The sequence below is a fragment of the Aotus nancymaae genome, unplaced genomic scaffold (assembly GCF_030222135.1).
Source record: "Aotus nancymaae isolate 86718 unplaced genomic scaffold, 86718_ANA_hifiasm-v0.15.2.pri h1tg000040l, whole genome shotgun sequence".
NCBI classification, from domain to species: Eukaryota; Metazoa; Chordata; class Mammalia; order Primates; family Aotidae; genus Aotus; species Aotus nancymaae.
This window is the reverse complement of record NW_026988454.1, coordinates 130,243,286-130,266,326: the sequence shown is the minus strand read 5'-3', so window position 1 is coordinate 130,266,326 and position 23,041 is coordinate 130,243,286. Positions and strand designations below refer to the sequence as shown.

At 41.2% G+C, this 23,041-nt stretch overlaps 1 protein-coding gene and 1 long non-coding RNA gene across 2 annotated transcripts; one reads left to right on the top strand and one right to left on the bottom strand.

Annotated features, from left to right (window-relative positions):
* The first annotated feature begins 1,911 nt into the window (after nucleotides 1-1,911).
* LOC135268392 (uncharacterized) lies at nucleotides 1,912-5,068 on the top strand. The gene is made up of 3 exons (XR_010336746.1): nucleotides 1,912-2,150; nucleotides 3,009-3,137; nucleotides 4,826-5,068. It is a non-coding gene; the product is annotated as an uncharacterized LOC135268392 (long non-coding RNA).
* Nucleotides 4,013-22,505, bottom strand: BTNL2 (butyrophilin like 2). Its single transcript, XM_021667096.2, has 9 exons — nucleotides 22,217-22,505; nucleotides 18,123-18,206; nucleotides 15,676-16,023; nucleotides 13,669-13,950; nucleotides 12,554-12,574; nucleotides 7,409-7,756; nucleotides 6,116-6,397; nucleotides 5,339-5,432; nucleotides 4,013-4,770 (listed from the first exon to the last, which is right to left on the bottom strand). The coding sequence occupies exons 2-8, from the start codon at nucleotides 18,199-18,201 to the stop codon at nucleotides 5,344-5,346; spliced, it is 1,449 nt and encodes a 482-aa protein (XP_021522771.2). The 5' UTR covers nucleotides 18,202-18,206; nucleotides 22,217-22,505; the 3' UTR covers nucleotides 4,013-4,770; nucleotides 5,339-5,343.
* Nucleotides 22,506-23,041: the final 536 nt, after the last annotated feature.

Below are 23,041 nucleotides of genomic sequence, written 5' to 3'. Positions count from 1 at the left end.
TGTTGGCCAGGCTGGTCTCGAACTCCTGACCTCAGGTGATCCATCCACCTAGGCCTCCCAAAGTGCTGGGATTACAGGTGTGAGCCACCGTGCCTGGCCAGCATTCTTCTTCTTCCTGACCGGTTCTACCGACTGTTGAGGGTTTCCCTTGTCCTTACTGCATCTAAGACTTCTCCAGCTGTTTATCACCAAGTTTATCTTCAAGGATATAGAATGTGAGTTTGTCTTGTTTTTTTTTTTTTTTTTTTTTTTTTTGGACAAAGTCTCTCTCTGTTTCCAGGCTGGAGTGCACTGGCACGATCTCGGCTTAGTGCAACCTCCGACTCCCAGGTTTAAGCAATTCTCCTGCCTTGGCCTCTTGAGCAGCTGGGACTACAGGTGTGCACCACCACGCCCAGCTAATTTTTGTATTTTTAGTAGAGACGAGGTTTCACCATGTTGGCCAGGGTAGTCTCAATCTCTTGGCCTCATGATCCACTGCCTCAGCCTCCCAAAGTGCTGGGATTACAGGTGTGAGCCACCGCCCTAGGCCGAGCTTCTCCTGTTAAATGAACCCTTTCTTCCCGATGATGGAAGAGATCCCCTTAGGTTTTTTTTCTACAGTATTTGCAGATCTGTGAACCACAATTCCTTCTAAACAACCTCTCCTGCAAGCTGTATCTCCTTGGTGAAATTTCCCGGCACATAGTAAGTGGTAAAGCCAGTATTTGAAGCCAGGAAGAATCAATCTAGAGCCTAGTCCTAATTTCACTGACCCTAAAGGGAGGCTTACATATTCATCAAGAAATAATCAAGGCAGGACAGAGGTAAATAAAGAGTGATAAAATATTAATAGTTATAATCAAATAGACATGGTGGGTGAGGAGGGACTTCTGGACATGTGAACCCTAAACATGGGGTAACAACAAAACGGGAACAGACGGGGGTGGAACTGTGATATGGAACAAGAAAGGTAACAGGTTCAGCCTTAGATACTTTACTTCTTATACACTTAGGACTTTCAGTATGAGGCTCAAGAGGAGTTTTTACTGTCTCTTCTTCAGAGTCTAAGTTCATATTTTTTCTACAACAAGGTTCTTCCACTTGTCACTTCTTTACTCATTTTAATGGGGGTTTGTCCTTCTAAGCTTAGGGACTGGGGAGCAGTGGCTGGTGGGAGACAGGGTAGAAAACACATGAAGGTAGACGGTCTGTTGGACTCAGAGCTTCAGGAATGTCAGGTATAACAGTGCTTATCTTATTTTCATTTGTAGCTTTGAGCAAATCAATAAGTAGTTTAGGGTCTCCAAGTAGCCTATCCTTTCTGGAAAAGTGAACTCATCACGTGGCTACATCAATTAATTCTTTATTGCTGGACTACTTTGGTACTACTGTTTTTAGTAAAGCTTATGCAGGTGTAAACTTTCCATTTCACAGACATTCCAAAAACAAAGTGACTCTACTGCAAAAAAGAAAGACCTGAGGGAGAGAATTATGTCTTATTAAGGATCATATTTCTAGGCCCTAGCACAGTACATTCAACAGGTAAGATATTCAATAAATATCACTTTATGAAACAATTCGTGCATTTTACAAATGTTTATTGATCAATCAATATATGTCACTTTTATAGGTTGTGGGGCTAGACAAAAAAGAAGAAAAAATCACTGTCCTCATGGAAGTTAAATTGTACTGACAAAGGAGGAAAATGTCAGGCAGGTTAACAATTTAGTCTCTGTGGCTTCCTCCCGTCCTCTCCCTGAAACTGAGATCCAGCCAATGTGGACATCTATCCTGAGAGCGGCTCTGCTTTAATGACTACACCCAGCTGTCTGTACACCAGGAGGAGAGGGAACTGCATCCTGAGGCACCAGCCCAATTACCCACCCATCAGCCACGGGGACTTCCAGCAACTGGGGCATCATCCTCACCCCACCAACCCCTCTCCTTCCTGTGGCTTTTCTAACTGGAATTGGAACTTGGAAAGTAATCACCAATTTTGGAAACTATAGGAAAGTATGTTTTTTAATATACAGTGAGAGAACATGCCTGATAAAAAACAATTTTCATGAGACTTTCCCCATGGAAAATGAATTTATTTATTCATAGTGCCTTCACAAGCACAGACTAACAAGCAAAGAGCTACACTGACTAGGAAAGAAGACTCAAAAGTAACTGAAAAATAATAGTTAACCTTTAGATGTTGTGCAATAAATTATTTTAAATTACATTAAATCAAAATAATGTTAAAAATATTTTCAGATAAACCTAATATATTTACTAATAAAAATTTGTCTTCATAAAGATATATCAATGTAAATGTAAAAATCATTTGTTAAACTCCAGGGACCATATAACACAAAAAGTGAACCTAATGTAAACTGTGGACTTTAGTTGAAAATAATGTGTCTCTATTCTTTCAAGGGTTGTAACAAATGTGCCACACTAATGTAAGATGTTAGTAACGGGAGATATGGGGAGTGAGAGGAGGGGCATAGGAGCTATCTGGATTTTCCATTCCATTTTTCATAAATCTAAAACTGTTCTTAAAAATAATGTCTGTTATTTTTTTTTTAAAAAGGAATGAAGCACTGGTACATGCTATGACATGGAAGAACTTTAAAAATATTAGGCTAAGTGAAAGAAGCCGCAAACATATACACATACACACTCAGACAGATATTTTATGATTCCATTTATGTAAAATATTCAGAATAGAAAGGTTCAGAGGGACAGAACGTAGATTACCTGGGAGTCAGGGGTGAAAAATGGGTAGTAACTGCTTCATGAGTATGGAGTTTCCTTTAGGGTGATGAAAATATTCTGGAGCTAGAAAGTGATGACGATGATCACACAACAGTGTGACGTACAAAATACCACAGAACTGTACACTTTAAAATGGTTAAAAGGGTAAGTTTTATCTTATGTGTATTTTACCACAATTGAAAAAAATGTTTAATAAAATAAATGTATACATTTGTGGAAGAAGGAGGTATAGTTTCCAACATTTATGTGTTTAAATTTATGAGTTTAAAAATAGAAAAAAACCCACGATGGCCCAGAAGAGCAAGTCCAGAGTGCTGTACGTGAGTGATCCACAGGACTGCGATGCCTGTGTGCCGTCTGCCATCCTGGAAAGCCCAGAGTGCCACCAGCAGGCGTCTTCTTCTCACCTCAAAACACTCTTTCCAAGGGTCTTTCTCGTTGACATTCTTCCTTTTTCCACATAGAATTTATCTTCTTGAAATAAGACTTTAAAATATTTTTACTGTTACATGTACTGCTTATATTTGTTTATTTTATAATTATTAATTTTAAATTGTGCACTTAATTTTGTTCTAACAATAAAATTGACATGTTCATATAGATGATACATAATTTTTCTCCTGGATTGGAAAGTCTAAAATTTTTTCCTAACTCCATTTCCTGTTTTAACTTTCTCAAAAAATCTGGAGTAGGGATTTTGCAACACTTTATAAGATTCCCAAGATTACATTTTAGTAATCAGATTTTTCTCCCCCTTAAGCAACTGTATTTTCGCTCACTTTTTAAAACTGTATTAAAAAAAAAAAAATTCTCAGTTCCACCTATGTGAACAATTAATTGTCACCATCTTAAAGAAACTGATCAGGCCAGGGGCCGTGGCTCATGCCTGTAATCCCAGCACTGTGGGAGGCTGAGGCAAGTGGATCACTTGAGGCCAGGAGTTTGAGACCAGCCTGGCCAACAAAGTGAAACTCCATCTCTACTAAAAATACAAAAATAGGCCAGGCGTGGTTGCACACACACACACCTGTAATCTGAGCTACTCATGAGACTGAGGCAAGAGAATTGCTTGAACCTGGCAGGTGGAGGTTGCAGTGAGCCAAGATCATGCCACTGCACTCCAGCCTGGGTGACACAGCAAGACTCTGTCTCAGAAAAAAAAGAAAAAGAAAAAGAAAAAAAGGAACGGATCAAATTCTTGATTATTCCTTTCATTTCTTCCCATAGGCTAAACTGTATTTCCCATGGGATTTTCTAAGGTTCCTTGATTATTAGATGTCAGATTGTGATTGGCAGGCTGAATCCCAGAGAACCTGGGACAGAACAGGTCTCTGAAGGGATCAGTCTCCAGCAGATTTTCCTGAGTTGAACTGAAGCATGCTTGACTTGGTATGCTGATGATCATGGGAGCCCCCTTCAAGCAGTTAGAGAAAGAAGAAAGCGATCAGGACTCAGAATATCATCTTGGTTTCCAGAATCCCAGATTGTTATTTTCCTTGGATATGTTGCAGATGTTCTTGTGGGTACAGAAAAAATGTCCAGAGAACCTACATTAGGAAACCAAAGAATGAAGAGGGCTGTGGAGTCCCAGAGAAGGAAGTTTTGGGGAAGGTGTAGATACGGCACTTGCTGAGCGCGCTATAAGAGGAGAGGTATTCAGAGGCACGGTCAAGGGGATTGACTTGTGCAGGGGCCACCTTCAAGAGGAGGAGACTTGGAAGAGAGGTGATGGCCCAGTACTTATTTCTTTTGCAATCTGTTGCCTAAAACTCACTGTCAGGTGACACAGAGATAACTCCTTTCATTGCAACATGTGCTTGGCAACCTTCAGGACCCATTGCACTCTGTCCCCAGCCTCCACCTCTCAGTACCAGCTTCCTGACAGGAGTTGCCCCTGGCCCATAGAGCAGACAGTCAGATCTCTGTGGGACATCTGGCTGCCCGAATGGCCATGGATCACACTCTTGTTTTGTTCAGAAGAAATCAGTTTCAGATGAGCTGTATTTGAAGCCAGTGTCACATTCACTGTAAAGAAAGAGAATCCATTCTGATAATCAATATAATTTCATGCTATTAACAGCCAAACAGGAAGACAAGTGTTTTACGGACATAAGATATTAGAAGTGGAAGCCCTTTCTAGAGCACCCAAAACAGCCTCCCTAACAGATGAGAAATCACCAGCAAAACAGAAATCACCAACAAGTGGTTCACCACATTTTTAAAGATCACAGGACAATGTTCATGCCAACAAGTCTCAGTGAACCCCAACTCTCAACCTCAAAAACAAGGATGGCTATACTGCTAACTTTTCCCATCTTCCTCCTTAACTAGATCTCTGGGAAATGGGCAGCAGGGAATAAAATCATTATCTTTTAATCCTTTTGCTTCTGTTACAAGTGGAAACTCTGACCTCATTCATCACTAAGCCTGTAATGCATATTAAGCCCTATGCTTTCCTGTTTCTCGCATTTCCTTAGTTACTAGGTATTCCTTGAACATCTCCCATGGGTGACTTCTGAAAAGGGAGGCCCGGGGAAGTGTGCAGTACGGTTCCCACTGCATGTGCTCCACTGTTTCTGTTTCCATGACTTACCTCTTTCAGCTCCTCCTCCTGAGCAGGCCTATGGCCACAGCAAGAAGCAATCCCAAAATCAGCAGTGTCTTCCAAAAAACAGTCATCCTGGACTCTAAAATGGAAACCCAAGAATCCCATGAAACTGAAACTGAAACAATATCAAAATTGTGCTTTTCATCTGAGCAGCTTCTAGGCTGGAGAGAAGGGAGAGAATTGGGCATCTCAGGAGGCAGTTGGCCTGTTCCTCCCTGATCTGGAGATGCAGAGGAGAGACTGCAAGTATTTTGTATTTGCTCATCTCAGAAATGTACACATGCACACACAAGTTGTTTTCCTTCTCTCTTCCAGCTACATCACACAATCACTGGAATGACTTGGGGGCAGAAGGATAAAATTACTGAAGCCACAACCATGAAGATGGTGCTAATGAAAACCAGTTTCTAATTCAGAAGAAAATCTCCCGTGAGGGGAAAAACACAACAGAGTGTTGTAATTGTTTTCACATCAGAAGAAAAGAATTTAGAGAGAGAGTGAAGACAGGGTCAATTACAGAGAATTTAGTGTGTATCCAATGATAAATATAATTGCAGGGCTCTAGTTCAGGGTGTCAGGGAGAAACTCAGAGGAGTACAATCCCTGGGTGTCCTGAAAACCAGCTTTTCAGAAGATAGCAGGAGACCTCGTCAGAGAGAAGCAAATAAAAATCAAAAAGGAAGAAGAGCAATACGGTGAGTAAGTCTGAGTTGGTCTTCATATTTATTTTCCAAACCTGAAGGAACATATGGAATGACCAACCTGAGAGAGAAAAAGTTGCTCTTTTCTCCTCGCCCAAAAAGGGGATGCTGATGGAACAAGTGACGTTCACAGTGGAGATGTTTGTGACCCATAGCAATGTCTCCACATGGAACAGCCCATGGCTGCCTTGAGTCAGGGCTTCGGAAGATGATGGTATCGTGTTTCCTTGCATGTCCCTCCACTGTACGTGGGGCTGTGGGAACCACCCATCTGAAGAGCACATCAGCTGCATTTCTCCATCTTTTCGCCCTTCCACAGTGATCAGTGGGGAAGAACCCAGACCTGGGGACAGAGAAAAAGAAACTGAAGCGTAGAGTCCTTTCAAGTGGCTGAGTGGAAAGCAATTTCACTGGGAGAAAAGATGATGATGTGGGGTCTTGGGGAAGGGAGAAAAGCTTAAGGGGGGATTGCACTCCACTCAGGGATGAGGCTGGCTGGAGCATTTTCTTGTTTTGTTTGTTTGCTTATTTTTATGTTTTGTATACCTAAATCATTCTGAGACGATTAAGGGGTAGGGTAAATTTTCAAATCCAACATTTATTCTGTCCCTGAGAACAAAATAACTTTTTGGGTCATATAGACAGGATTAAAATATTGAGTAGGAGGATATTCTCAAAAATTGAAACCTTATAAATGTCTATGTCCAGTGGCAGAAAATACGAGACTCATGTAATTTCTCAATATGCATTCCTGTGGCTATTTCCTAAACATGTTTATTAATTTAGAATCAAAATCCATGGGATAAACACGTGGCACATCGAAGACTTCAGCCTATATGTACTCAGTGGCATCTGCTAACACTGGACATGTCAATTCTCACACATGTAGACAGTGGGAATGATGCTGCAGGGAGTGACTTCATCTTTCCTCCCCTGTCCCTGCCAAAGCTGTCAATCTTTATAATTTTTGCTACACGGTGGCTCCAGTTTAGTCTTCAAATCATTACACTTTCCAGAATTTTATCACATTTCCCCAAATTCTAATAACACACTGTAAAACAATGAGTCTTTTGTAAAAGATGTAGTAAAATACTCAGATGTCCTTAAAGATTTGGTCAATTTTTGAAGATACTGGAAAAGATACAAGTTCTATGCCAAAATAATTAAATTTCATCCGTTTGATTTGTGGATTTTAAGTAACTATGACAGTTCCACACACTGGAGGATTTGATATAAATCTGATGATAAATGAGCATTAAGAAAATTTCAAATGTCAGATAAATTGTCCAGGAACTAGCATATTAAAGGGGTAGGAGCAGGTATTGAATGCAAAATATCTATCTAGACTTCTTACCTACCACCTTCAGATCCAAACTGGCCTCCTGGTAGACATCATCTTTTTCAAAAAGGCAGCGGTACTGCCCGTCGTCTGAAGGTCTGGCACTGAGCACCTGCAGGGTCAGTTTGCCTTCGTCGATGGCGTCACTCACCAGCACAGTCCTCCCTCTGTACTCCGCCATCTGCTCTCCAGCTACATGGTCCCCATCCTTATACACATGCACAGCAGGGTAAAGGTGGGATCGGACCCACCTCACCTCCATGCTCCGTGCATTTGCCTTGGGGGACAGGTAACAGGTTAGCTGTATATCTTCTCCCACTCTGACAAGGATGGGCTGGGACGGTCCAATCACTTTTAAAGAAGCTGTTAAATACAGTGGACAAAACATAATGAAAGAATCAAAATGGAACCAATAATATCATCTCTAAGAACAGCTCCATTGGAGTTTAGAAACCAAGAGCATCCCAGGGAAGCTGTGAGGCTCAGGGTCATCCTTAGGTGAGGTGGGGGTGTCACAGACTCAGAATAGAGGTTGTTCTTCTTTAAGGAGGAATCATTCCATGATGTGTGTCAGTCCGAGTAAAATAGTAATTGAATCCCTGCCTGCTTCTGCCTGTAATTTTTGCAGTTTACAGACCAATAATAAAACAATTTTGCAATTAAAACTCCCAGAATAGGTTGGGCACAGTGGCTCATGCCTGTAATCCCAGCACTTTGCGAGACTGAGGTGGGCGGATCACCTGAGGTCAGGAGTTCAACCAGCCTGGTCAACATGGTGAAACCCCATCTCTACAAAAATACAAAAATTAGCTGTGTGTGGTCTCGAATGCCTGTAGCCCAGGTACTCTGGAGGCTGAGGAGGAAGAATGACTTGAACCTGGGGGGTGGAGGTTGCAGTGAGCCGAGATGATGCCATTGAACTCCAGGCTAGGTGACAAAGAGAGACTCTGTCTGAAACAAACAAACCTCCCAGAATGAAATGAACAGTTTATGAATTTGGCCCAGATGCCTCTGTACCTGACTCCTCATGTGACAAACTGCAATCTAACTTAGTACGCCAGACACTGAAAGCCTAACTTAGGTTGCAGTTTGTTACATAGGCACTCAGGTACAGAGGCGTTCTGGGGCCAAATTTATAAATTGCTCATTTTATTCTGGGAGTTTTAATTGAAAAATTATTTTATGAATAAGCCTAACTTAGGAGCTAAGCCTAACTGAGGAGTGCACTTTTGTAGTAAGTAGCTGAGTAGCAGCTGCTGCGCTTCAGTCAGTTGCAGCGGTCAACTGTTGAAACCTTATTTAAATTGGCCACGCCAAGCTGTAACCAGCAGAGCCGTCTCCACACCTCACTTCTGTTTCCTGTACCTCATTTCCATTTTCTGTCTGTAACTGCTGTCTGACCAAACTGCTGCTTTGAATTCTCTGAAACCATTCTGATTCTGAAGGATGCCCTGTTTATGAGTCATCTTTTGCTCAGTTAGACTCTGCTAAATTTAGGCTATTTAAAGTTTTTCTTCTAACATTTCAATTCTTTATGATTTTAAACTACTTCTTAATCTGTCTTAAACTACTTCTTAATGCCTCAGTTTCTTAAACTATGAATTTGGTGTACAACTATCAAAATCATAACATTGCTTCAGAGTTGAACAAAATGGTTTCCATAAAGTGCCTGGAAGCCCATGCAGTGTGAGCAGAGGGGCACAGACCTGTGAGACTTGAGGGCATTGGAGCCACTCCCACCCTCTGACTTGGTAATAGGGAGGTGTTTAAAATGAGTCTCATGTGGACTTCTGGTAATGATATTTGAAGAAACCTTCATCTAGGTAGTCTTTATAGTACCTTGTAAGTCTGGTCCAGCCACTAAATTTTATTTCCCCAATGTTCTACAAAGTGGAGTTATAGACACATGCCAATTGAATGTCCTCAGAATAATTTTGAAAATTAAGATTAACATTTTAAGATCGAGAATTGGGAAGGCTGGCAAAGTAGAAGTTGTTTAACAATGAGGAATGTGAAAAAGGGTTCTAATTCTCCCACTGTGCAAGGTGGGGAAAGATGCTCTCTGAGGGCCTTCCTGGACCCAAACTATGTTACATTTCCATTCTCATCAGGCCTGCCCATGCCAATTTTTCTCTATTCTAAATTAAGTGTCGTCTTTTTCTATTAAATGATAAGAATGGTTTTGCATAAGTTGTGATCATTTATAATAGAAACACAAGCACCAAATTGTAGGTTCTCTGCATGGAGTCACTGGCCAAAGGCGTTAACATCCCATTATGTTATTGGCTGAAAACTGCCAGCTACCTTTGTAGAGAGGAAAATCACCGTTAACTCAATTCTGATTTTCAGATTATTACCTTCTATTCCAGGTAATATTTGACTCCCAGTTATTTCTAGCATTTTGTTTGCTTTGTCCTGTAATTTCACCTAAAACAATATTATCTTCCTCCCCTATGTATCTATTAAAGTCTGAAGATAAGAATCAGAAAAAATGGACTAGGGATGAGTTTGGGGCTGTTTCTGATTAGTTTGGGGCTGTAATTTAATGTCTTACAGTAAATTACTTAATAAAACAGACTGTTTCCTCATCTTCTTTAACCATATGAGGGTTTTATTCCCTGTCCGTGACCTGTGGCACAGATCAGATCTTAAACTGGCTTGCCCTGCCTGACATAGGTAATTAAGAGCTAAAATGGACTTCAATGGAGACTAAATTCCATTGTAATTCCGTTACATTGCAAAATATAAGTATAGAGATTCAATTAATTTGATGCATTATAGATATAGCCAAAATTTCTTTTGTCCAGTATCCAAGTAAAACTGAAGTTTAAAGTACTAGAAAAATTATGCAGCCCTGTTTGTTAATAATTGATGTTCTACTAGAATATGAGCTCCTTGGGAGCCACTATGTCTAACTCACTTTTTTCCCTCCATCTTTTAAGTTCAGGGATATGTGTGTAGGAAGTGCAGGTTTGTTACATAGGTAAACGTGTGCCACGGTGGTTTACTGCACAGGTCATTCCATCACCCAGGTGTTAAGTCCAGCATCCGTTAGCTCTTCTTCCTGATCCTCTCCCTCCCTCCACCCCACAACAGGTGTCCAGTGTGTGTTGTTCCCTGCCACGTGTCCATGTGTTCTCATCAATCAGCTCCCACTTATAAGTGTGAACATGCAGTAGTTGCTAACCTCCTTTTTCAATGCAGTTTTGTACACAACCTTCCAGACAACTTTGTGCTGAAATGTATTGCTTTGTTTTGTTTTTGGTTATTGTGTGTATGTTCTGAAATGCCTTCTGAATATCCACTGAAAAATTAAATCCCTTCTGGAGTGTGAAATATGCTGAATTATACACCGATTCCTTGAAACCTGATAATCTCATCATCAAACCAAATAATCCTCTTTCAATCAGCGTATTCAATTAATGCACTAACTCATTTCTCAAATATGCTAATTATATCTAGTCTCTTAGAACTGGACACTAATTACAGATTAAATTCAACCTGTTCACTTTAAAGATGAGAAAAATAGAGAAGAATGAGCTGACAAAGTCACACATAAGTAATTAAGGACTTGCACTCTTAGGTTAGATAGATGTAGATTGGAAGGCAAACATCACCATTTCTTCCTGATTTTTGGCAAATCATATATGTCTCCAAGATTTTTTTCTTAGCTGTAAAATGAGGATAAAGCAATTAAACTTTATAACTGTTATAAGAAAAAAATGAAACAATTCCTGTATCACATTTGGCATAGTGCCTGGCATACAATTAATATGTCAAAAAAACTAATCATTATCTTTATAAATGAAAAACATTATTACTAGAGTATGAGCAGGGATTTCAGTCTTAGGATTTCTATAGAGAGCTGTGTGTCCCATCACCGAGCTCACCTGCAGAGCTTCTGTGCCCAGAGCCCTCCTCTCCCACCTGACAGGAAGCAAAGGGAAGCTCCATCTTTCCACCTTGGTTAATTGTGGCCCCGGAAGGTCAGCATGACTTAGGAACAACACAACATGTGGTCGTATTTTGTGTACTGGGTCTCCAGTGGGTCTCAGAGAACTCAGAGGAGTGACTCTTCTCCTAAAACCTTCTTGAGATACAGACTTGTATCAAGCTGCCCCAAACACTAGCTTGACTTCCTAATCTCAGAAGGGTAAGGTACACAGGTGTGTGTCTCTCTTCAGATTGTGGAGTTACCTTGCGCCTTCCAGAGACCTTTCCCTTTATGTTTATGGCCTGATGGGATTGAAGGTGCCACATTAGACTCTGGCAGAGATTGGGTTGTGTTTGTTACCCTGATTTTCCTCAAAAACTCTTTTGTGGGCTGAAAGGTGTGTTTAAGCTCACCTAAAGCACACACATGCACACATTCCTGGAGCAGGTGACTTGATGGAGAGCAGGGTATTGATGGAAGGAGAACATAAGGATCCAGGTTCTATGCACCTAGGCAGGGAGCAGGCAGGTTGCCTTGGGCTGGGAGAAGAGGCCATAGAAAGGAGGGAGATAGTAAGGAGGTAAAGGGGAAACTGAAAGGGGCTCAGACATCAGCTGGTTATGTTTTAAACCACTTATCTCAGGTACAGTAAAATAATACCCTGAGTTCAACTATAAAGACAAAAATCATTGCCACAGTGACAGGATCCCAGGTTGCACCTAGAAAGTAACAGTTCCTTCCCAATAGTGATTAGATAAGGGGCCTGCTGTGGTGAGGAGCAGGTGCAGGACCCCATAGCAGGGTTGAGTGGGGAGGTGGTGGCTGCAAATCCCAGTTATCAGAATGATGCTGCCCTTGCTCACACTTGAAATGTTTTCAAAGGGCCTCCAGACCCTGGCCAGCTGTCTGCTGTCATCCCCGACACACTCCGAGGCAACTCCCTTTCCCCTCAACAGTAGAGTAGAGACGATGCAGTGCTCCTTATAGGTGTCCATCTGATGCTCACTGGAATCCCCATGAGCCCCCAAAGTGTCAGGTTACACAGTGGAAACGTCTTGAATGAGGCCGCACTTTGCTGGTCCCCTCTGGTATTTAATGAATATAAGACCTGGTAAAGTCGTGCCTCAGTTCCTCCTCTGATTACATGGTCTCATGGTAACTCCCCTCCCTCTGCTGGGGAGGGCAGAAGCTCCCTGCACAGGTGTGTGTCAGTACTTCATACTTACCCAGCTCAGTCTGGAGTTTCTCTGGAAAAAGAACAAGAATAACGTATTAAGGAATTTGGTGTAAGGGAAGAGAGAGAATCTGTTTTTTAAAAAAGAAAGCAATCTATACGTTATATAGGAAAGCTCAATTCATAGAAAAAACATGAAAAGCAGAAAAATGTGGATTATTTCCCACAGATTACCCAATGATACAGCTTTTTTTCTTTTCTCTGCACAACAAAAATGCTCTCACTTCTATCTCCCCATGATTCTGTTGGTTTATTCTGATATTTACAGCATAAATACTTAACTATCAGTTGTGAAAATAACATGTTCCTTTTATAGATATACAGAAAGTACAAAATTATATGGACATAAACTGTATCACCTATAATTACAAAATGGGGCGACTATAATATACAATCAGCTTCATTTAAAATTAAAATATAACATTTACTTTGAAGTTTTTTTATCTATCCATTTATATGAATAACTGTATGCTTATATCCAAATGTGGAGGGAATCCTGAAAGTTTTAGTGCAGTTATAAGTTATTTAAAGCCAATAACTTTTATGTGATTGTAAATGTCTATTTATAGGTAGATGTCATGTTTATCATTGAATAGTATTTCATGAGGATTTTTTCAACCATTAAAATTATTTAAAAATATATTTTTTCATCAATCCTGTAAAGTATATAACACAAGACTCAACACTGTACTGTTGTATTGGGGGGTTGTTTTTGCTGCTATGTATAAATAAGGCTGCAACTAATATTCTATTATGCAAATAGTTCTCTACATCTCTGATTATCTTCATATGATACATGCAGCATAGGAAGCCATTTCATTTGAAGAAATATAGCTCTATTTTCTTTACAATGCAATGAATACTTGTGAGTAAAAACAGTCAATGCAGAAGAAGACAATGTAGAACACAAAAATAAAGGAAGTGCTCTAACAGTTATTCAGTTAAAATGGAGTGCATATATTTCCAGTCATAAATGTTCGATAGCTTTCAATACATATTACTAAATGATAGATATGTCTCTTGATAAAAATATGGGGTGCTGTGGTGCAGTCCCTGGGACCTCTCCTGCTGATCTGAGCATGTTGGTCCTAGAGGCAGAGCACTGACCTGGGATGCTGATAACTGATCCCTTCTCCTCACTGAGGACGGGGTTGTAGATGAAGCAGGACACAGATTCTGCAGAGGCGTTCTTGACCACAAGAGTGGTTTCCACATAGAACAGGCCATCTTCATCTTGGATGTGATGCTCAGACACAGCCAGCAGCTTCTCTTCTTGGATGTCTTCCCAATACACCTGGGGCTCTGGGAACCAGCCCCTTGTAGTGCACACAAGCTGGACTCCACTTTCCCCAGATCCCTCCATGTGAATGTTAGGGGCAGACCCCAGACCTGCAGAGGGAAGCCACAGCTCTGACACCCAGAGCCCATGGAGGCAGAAATCACAGAGACTGAGATCGCAGTGACGCTGCTCACAGGGAGAGATGGTCGGAGTTCAGGAGTCTGAGGAGCAGAAAGCTGACCAAAATCTCCCCATTCAAATTTGAGTACAGATACACTTTATTTGTTCCCCGGTCTGGGTCTTTACATTTTAGCATCGGACAAGTATTTTTCTCCAGATCCAGAAAGGGGAATCAGAGAAGGGGGACATGATGACATTTTGCAATGCCTCTGGCACTGTAAACAGAGATGTAGTGTAATTTATTCATTAATTCCTCTGTGCCATGAACTCCGCCTTTTTCATCTTAAAATTATCTGTATTGGGCACATTGTTTGACATTTTAGATGATGTCTGAAACTCCAATTTAGACAGAATATTTAACATAAAGTCAGAAATCACTTCCCTGGGGCCTGTGCTTTCTGCATCTTTTGCTGGTGGCTGTGATCTTGGAAAGCAGGTGGATAAATGGGAGTATGTGAAATGTGAAGATCCATGAGTTTTTTTGTAGCTAAATATTCTACTCAATAGGTAAGATGGTTTTGAGAAATCTTAATTTAGAACAATTTATGAAATCATGATTTTTCCCCCTTTAGCATGAAACTCCCGGACCCAAACTAAGAGGACTATATTTTCCATAAATGGGAATTCTGTCTTAATCACTTGCTGGTAAAGGAGAGGCCTACTCCCTTCCCTTGGAGCCTTAGAAAGATTGTGACTTATTTGTAAATGTTCCTTATATTGAAATACATCACTCTGTTCCCTGTCCCCCACATCTCAGAAATACATGGAATCTTCCATCCGTTTTGAATCACCTCGAACATAATAAAAGTAATGAATGTTAAGGAAAAAAAGTTATCAGGAAACAGCCTCCCAGGGAAGTAAAGAAGGAAGCAGTATCAGCTGGGGACATTAACATCTCCAGAAAACTATTTTTTCCCATTTACCTTAGCAATTGGATTTACTTGATTTTCTCTTTAGAGCATGGAGGAGTTAGTCCTGTCAGGGAAGCATATCATGGTTTACATTTCCTAAGACAGATCCATTCTTCAGTTGTCCCCTTCCTCCCCACCCCTTCCTGCTTAGCTAACACAACAACAATCTGAAGAACCTTCCCTTTCATAGTGGGTGTGTCCAAAAGCATCTGTGAGGCCCCAATTCATTGAACATTAGTATATGACAATCTCCAAAGCACAACATTCTTGACCTCTTCAGTCTCATTGCTAGCTTTCTAACTGAGGGCATTTCACCAAGAAAGAACCTTTTCACATCTCAGTTTCTGCATAGGCGGGGTTGGGTAGAGAACAACCGATGCCCTGAGATACAAATGTGGGGCAGTCAGCTGGGCCAACTCAGGCAGCAATTGGCTTGCTCTTGCACACCAGCCTTAGGCAGCACAAATGTGTGTCTCAGCAAAATATTGCTAATGACTGCATGTCATGGATTTCAAATAATCCTCGAGAACAGTCAAAACCGTGCAAATTAAATTTTGGAAAATATTTTAACACTAACCTTGCTTTGAAGGCTCAGGAACCACTTATTTTTAAATCAATCAGGGCAGAGGGCTAAGCATTAGGAATTACCTTGGTGATTCAAAGGGAATTCCTCAACTGACAAAAAGCTTACCACGAAATATACTTCTGCCTCTTGAGACCCTGTGTCTTTCCCCAGATATTCACCTGCTACTTCAAGCAGCAAGCTTGTTTCTCCACAATAGTTCCCGTCCTGGAAATGACACCAGTATTGTCCGTTGTCGGAGGGCTGGATGTTGTATATCTTCAGTGCCACGCTTCCGTTTGCAATGCCATTCTCTATCAATTCTACCCGGCCTTTGTACTCCTCCATCTGCATTTCAGTAACCTCCACTCCATCCCTGTGCATGAACACAGGTGTGCTGGGCTCTGAGCGGTACCACCTCACCTCCATGTGCATTGCGGTCCTCTTGGGCAGTAGCTGGCAGGTTAGCAGGACATCTTCCCCAATCCTGACCAGGATAGGATGAGCAGGACCAATGACCCTAAGGTCATCTACAAAATGAGTGAAAAAGAGGACAAGGAAATGACAATCAGAAAATCACTATGCATGCTTTGGGGTGTCCAGTCTATCAAAATGGAGGCAACTAGAAGAGGGTGGGATGTCTGTTTCATGTTTTAGAGCAATCCGGCGTGATGATTTGCACATTTGTTTATTACACAGTCATTTTGTGTACTGAAAATAAATGCAGTTCAAAAATGTGAGTGAGATTGCTGTCACTTACCAGCTATGTGATTTGGGGGCAAATCTATTATTCTTGGTAAGATTTTGAGATTTGAAGTCTTAATTTCTTCATCTTTAAGATACTAACGCCACCATACATGTTTTCTTTATTCTCAAGTAAATTATTTATTACTTGAGTCATTTATCTTCATGTAAATTGACTTTTAAATTGGAAATCTTATTCTTGTTGTTAACATTTTATTTTCCTAAAATTTAGGTAATAAATCAATTTATTAGCTTTTTTAGCCTGTCAGGATTCCTCTTCTCCTAGATATGAAACTGGGCTTTTTTTCTTTTTTCCTCTTTTTTTTTTGACTGGAGTAGGCAAGAGGCCAATTACTGGGACTACGTACAAGGCAGTTTTCACAAGGACATTTTGTGCTGGATTAAGGACGGTGGTTTGTCTAGAGATTTTGAGTCTTCCAAACAAATTCTAAGACATGTCTGATCTCTTCTGTGTATCTCCAAATTGAAGAGATGTTTAACAGTTATGTATGTTATTATATTCGATCATTTTATGTCATGTATGATATGTTCTTTCTCATCCTAAATGCTCTGGGGCCATTTGCTCTTTCTCTGTGCAGATCCAATCCTGCTAAGAAGAACCTCACCCTACTTAGCTACTTCTGGGTATCAAATAGCTGCTGCTCAAAAGGTGGCTAAAGAGCCTAAGTGGAGATCTGCTTGCATTATTCATTGACGAATAATGAAGCTAGAACTGAAGACATCCCATCAGATTGACTGTTACAGGGTAGGGAGCTGCCGCAGAAGCGCAGAGAAGGCAGCGGCCTCATCACACCACACCAGTTCTGCAGTGCCGAGGCAGAGCCCGTGCCCTCTCATGCCCTGTCCAGTGTTTTTTTTCCCACTCTGCCATGGTGCATTTTCCCTGGGGCTCTGACATCTCCCTCTGACACTGAATTTTTAAAAAAAATTTTTTAAATTATACTTTTAAGTTCTGGGTTACATGTACAGAACGTACAGGTTTGTTACATAGGTATGCACGTGCCATGGTGGTTTGCTGCACCCATCAATCCGTCATCTACAGTAGGTATTTCTCCTAATGCTATCCCTCCTCTAGCCCCCCACTCCCTGATAATCTGTGGTGTATGATGTTTCCCTCTCTGTGTCCATGCGTTGTCACTGTTCAACTCCCACTTATGAGTGAGAACATGTGGTGTCTGGTTTTCTGTTCTGCTGTTAGTTTGCTGAGAATGATGGTTTCCAGCTACATCCATGTCCCTGCAAAGAACACGAACTAATCCTTTTTTATGGCTGCATAGTATTCCATGGTGTATATGTGCCACATTTTCTTTATTCAGCCTATCATTGATGGGCTCACTGAATTTTTATAATTCTTTTTCAAGGTGCAACATTTGACTGACAAAATTCGGCTAGTGAGATTTCCAAGTCCATTTCTTCGAGGTCTCCTTCTAATTTCTTATTTTTATTTACTTAATTTTTTTTGCAGCTTAATTTATGGTAAGAAGCAGCTGCATTTCTTGACCCCAAAGTACTGTCCTGTTGGAAGCAAGAGAATGAATTAATAATTTAACATGGTACAACCACTGGTTCAAGTGCTTTTGATGTCTCATTTAGTCCTAAAGCCTGTGCTGGCCTCTGAGACATGGTTACTACTGCTATTCTCATTAAAAGATGAAAGAACTAAGGCATGAGGTGCTCAAGTGACTTTCCAAAGGTGACTCAGCTAGGAGTGGAGGAGCTCCTGGGAGTGGAGGAGCTCCTCAAAAGTCAGGAGTTCCTTCTTGGACACAGGTGCATTGGCCCTTAGATGTTGTTCTAGACCTTTGGACCCAGGCTAGCTCCCTGGGACTTTAGACTATACAGTAAAAGGAGAAAGGAATCCTACCTGATTGCTTCATTGTCAGCAGGATGAAGAAGAAGGAGGCGATTACACCAGACAGACTGTACCCTGGAAAATCCACCATCCTCCCTGGAACAAACATAAGGAAACACTGTGCCTGAGACTGTGACAACCCAGCATACTCCATGGCTTCCACTGGTTATGCAGTCTTAGCAGAGAATCCACATCAACCCCTTCACAGTCCATGAAATGGGCTTGGCTCCATTTTTCTGCAATTATTGGTCACATCCAACTCTTTTTCTTTTTTCTTTTTTTTTTTTTTTTTGAGATGGAGTTTCGCTCTTGTTACCCAGGCTGGAGTGCAATGGCGTGATCTCGGCTCACTGCAACCTCCGCCTCCTGGGTTCAGGCAATTCTCCTGCCTCAGCCTCCTGAGTAGCTGGGATTATAGGCACACGCCACCACGCTCAGCTAATTTTTTGTATTTTTAGTAGAAACGGGGTTTCACCATGTTGACCAGGATGGTCTCGAATCCAACTCTTTTTCTAATGTGTTATATTGTGAGACAAAGGAGCAAATGTAAGAAGCCATGTTTGCTCGTGTCTTCTTGCTAGCATACTTCCACAAAGCCCCTGACTCTGTGATGACCTGCAGCTCTTGGGAAAGAAGCTTTGAAGACGAACAAGATTGAACACACGGCCTCCCATCTCTCTTTCCTGAGTCACTCTACTTCTTAAAAGATAAGCAGTCATAGTCCTTGCCTTTTCCTACACATGAGATAATGTCTGATTGAAGGATACCTCTGTAACCTATGACCAGATCTGCTCATACATCCAAACGTTGATGTAATTCGGGTTCAGTGTAACTTCTGAGCTAGTTTGATGCACTGATTAATATGTAACCTACTGAAATCAAAAAGGATATGGATTTGTTTCTGAATCATGAAGTTTTACTGATTATTTTGTGCATAAAATATTTTAGCCTACATATTGTCATCTGTATCCAGTGACTGTAACCTCTGTATTGTACCCTCCAATGAAAAAAGACAACTCCGATGTGAAGAGCCCCTATTCCTCCTCCTAAACTTCCTTACAAAAGCCTTCCAACTTGTAACAGACTTTGGAACACCCTCAACTTCATTGGTGTGTCTTCCTGCATCAATCCTGACATTTGGCTTCCAATAAATCTTTATCAAATTATTCCTGCCTCAACAACCCTAATTTCAGGAGACAATATTTTAAGCAAGTTTTTATGCATAAAGAAGACTTGTGACTGAAATGAAAAACCACTTCAGGTAAAGGGACAATAATATTTTTAAAAACCTAGACCAAATCAAACCAAACAGAACTCCTTAGATTCATCTGTTGTGAGCTTGCAAAACTTATAGATTCAAGTATTTTTCTTCTTGTTCTCCTCCCAATTCCTCCTGCAAAACCTTTCTTTGCCGCAGTTTTCTACATGTAGAGGGAAGGGCAGGAAGACCTGCATCCCAAGACTGCAGCCAGAAAGCCAACATTTAGTGCTCACACTCAGAGAACCCAGGGGCACAGGGATGCTATGGAAAGTGAAAGAAAGAGTGGTAGAAAGGTGGTCGGGAAAATATCTGTAAGTGGCCCTTTACAATAGACTTAAAAACACAGGAATGAATAAAAAAAAAAAAAGCCCAACTGCCAGAAATTGGCAAACCCAAAAACCCCACTGTACCAGCATAACAAAAACACTTCTACACAGCTAAAAAGTTTAAAACTTACCAGGACAAGGCTAGAAGGCTAGTTATACTATTGAAAAACACAAAATTCAGAGTAAAAGAATTCTAGGATTTATTACATGTGATAGTCAAGTATTTTATTAAAAGAAAACTTGCTTCACACCAAGTAGAAAAGCCAGCTCAGGAATAATGTTGAGTCAATTACTGCTTCCTTCTTTCCCAGAAACTAATGTTAGTAAGATTTTATGGGACGAGGGAAAAAAATCAACATTCTGAAATGGAGATTAACAACCAAATGAGTCAGGAGATTATTGTTACTCAAATATTGCCCATTTGCTTTATAAAAAGTATGTACTTTCATATAAGATTATCTCTAAGGAAACTTTCATGAGCCCATTCACAATACCCAGATCTAAAAGGGCAGTATGGTATTTATGTGATGGGGCTGGGTGTTACAAGACAGTGCAGATCATGAGCCTCTTGCCACCTGAAACTTACCAGTCACTTCCCCTTAGACTGAAGGGTGTTGCTGATGCCTCCTTGCCTCCTCTTGTGAAAAGCAGGAACTTTTTTTTCCCACCAAGTAAGGGCAAAGAAAGCCCTACAACATCCATGCCAAGCATGATTTCTCAGCTGTGTGAACTAAAATGAACCCACACTTGCTACAGATCCCTTTAGAGGCTTGTATTCCTGCAGGTCTTTTATATCAAAGCAGTGGGAGGGAAAGCTTACAAATGAACTCTCAAAAAAATTGCTCAAATCAATGAAGCCTTTGAAGAATGTTGGGAAAATACATCCTAACTTTCTCTAGTGCTCAGATAGATTGGTGAGAGACTGTGTCAGGGAGAATAACCACCTGGGATCAGGGTTCTTAATGGGTAAACAGGTGGTTTTTGCCCTTATAGGGGACATTTTCAGTGGTTACAACTAGGGGGAGGGGACATATATTGGGTAGAAACCAGGGATGCTCCTGAACATTCTATGATGCACATGACAGCCCCCACAGCAAACAATCCTCTAGCCCAGAATGTCGGTGGTGCTGAGGAAAAGCCCTGCCACAAGGTTTGCTGTCAGGATGCTGAAAAGCTTTGGCACACTTTTTTGAAAATAGATGACTAGACTTATATTGCAATCTAAAATGATAAGCTTTTGAACCCTCTGTTTTACCATTTGGATGTAGTGCAAGAACCTTCTGAAACTGCTGTTCTTATTAAATATAGTAAATTTTGGTGTTGTCAAGACATATGATCTAATATGCAAATGTATCATCAAATTCTCATAAGCTCATATTTAATTTAATTTTCTGGATAAAGTACGTGTTAAATTGTAACAATAAGTGGTAGCTTATGTTTAGGCATTAAATGATTAACAATTCTGGATTTCAAGGCCTATCCTGAATTTCTAAAATTTATTTCAAAGAAAATAGCAAATTACTACGTATCATGGATCATTAGAATTTTTTTCAGTAAAAGCCTCAAATGTTACTCCTCAAAATGCCAAGTAGCCATAGTAACTAAGTAGTGAGAATAAATTAATTTAGTTCACAGTTCACGAAGTTGGAAGCTTATATATCTATGTAGATGTTAAAAACAGCTATAGTTTATTATATGTTAAAACAATACTTTTTTTTTTTGAGACAGAGTCTTGCTTTGTTGCCCAGGCTGGAGTGCAATGGCACGATCTTGGTTCACTGCAACCTCTGCCTCCTGGGTTCAAGCAATTCTCCTGCCTCAGCCTCCCAAGTAGCTAAGATTACAGGTGCCCACCACCATACCTGGCTAATTTTTGCATTTTTTTTAGTAGAGACGGGGGTTTCACCATATTAGTCAGGCTGGTCTTGAACTCCTGACCCCAAGTGATCCACTCACTTCAGCCTCCCAAAGTGCAGGAATTACAAGCATGAGCCACTGCACCCAGCCAAAACAATACATTTTTGTAGAGAAAACTAAAATAAGATTTCTAGCAGACAAGGAAAATTTAAAAAATATTTTTAATTAATTTTTTTGTGACCTTGGACATCTTACTTTACTTTCTTGAGCCTCCATTTTCTCTACTGTCTGGTGGAGACCATCATCCTAATGTTTCCCGAGCTATGTCATGACCATGTGACTGAAGAGGACATCAAGGCTCAGAGACAAGCCCCACATCACCCAAGACAAATGAATAATGTGATCCTGGTTTTCTTGTTTTTAATCTAGTGCCTCATCCTCACTTAGCCTGCTTCACAAGAACACTGTGAGGATCAAATGGGCTGTAATGGCACTCTGAAGACTGCGCAGTGGGATATAAATGTAACATAAGTGGGAGGCAGTGTAGCAAGTGGCAGCATTTCCCTCAAGGACATTGATTCTGTCCATATGTCCTACTTTCTAATCTGAGACAATGCCCCCAGCTTCCCGTGGCCATCCTTCACCGGGACTTCAACACTCACGTGTCTCCCTCTCTCCTTTGGGGTGAACACCTGGTGCTACTGGGTCTTCTCACTTGGCCCCAGATGTATCCTCCATCCAGAAAGCAGGGGGTCAAAGACAGGTCAGAGTCCTGAGGTGTGCAGATCAAAGACAGAACTGTGGGAGAGCCAGAGAGTGTGGAGGTGGCTGCAGCTCCCCCAGGACTTTGGGTGAAGGAGACGGTAAACCGTCTCACCCAAGCTGAAGGCAGAGCCAAATCCCTGAGGCCCTCTGCAAATGAGATTGCATTATGAAAATCAGAATAGCACATTCACCTCCTACCAGCTGCAATCCTCTCGAAAGTGAAACTCAGGGGACAAGTGGACTTTGGCTGGGTTCAGTTGTGAATTTTTCAGACTTGCAGACAAATCACGACACTGGCAATTCTCACCTTCCCCAGAAAGCCAAGGCATTCACGGGGGCCTTATCTGCAGCCCCCCAACTCCCCCACACCTTCCCCCCAGTTAGGTCCTCACACAGACCCCACTGTCCCGCAGCACCTCGTGTGGGTGCTGTCTTCACACTTCCCTCCACCTTGCCATACATCAAAGATTCCCAACTAGTGTCAAGCCTCCACCAGAGCATGGCACTCATAGGGCTGGAGTTGGAAGCAAAACTGAATGTCAAATGTGCCTTCCCTCATCCCACTGATGAGAAAGTAGAGGCCCAGAGAAAGGAACTGCCCTTTCCAGGATCAGAGCACCAGGCCAAGGTCCCTTGTAGGCTACTTTAGTGCTCTTTTTACTCAGGTACTTTATCTCCCTTTGCTGAGTGATAAAAGGTTTAATTACTCTCAGATATTTACC

What these genes read in the sequence shown, in the direction of transcription:
- BTNL2 (XM_021667096.2), bottom strand. Translation starts at nt 18,201, where the DNA reads ATGGTGGATTTTCCAGGGTACAGTCTGTCTGGTGTAATCGCCTCCTTC. An exon ending in TTTGGATCTGAAGGTGGTAG is followed by an intron (nt 6,398 to 7,408) that starts GTAAGAAGTCTA and finishes CTCTGTCCCCAG; the next exon opens with GTCTGGGTTCTTCCCCACTG. An exon ending in AGCAACTTTTTCTCTCTCAG is followed by an intron (nt 5,433 to 6,115) that starts GTTGGTCATTCC and finishes TTTCCATTTTAG; the next exon opens with AGTCCAGGATGACTGTTTTT.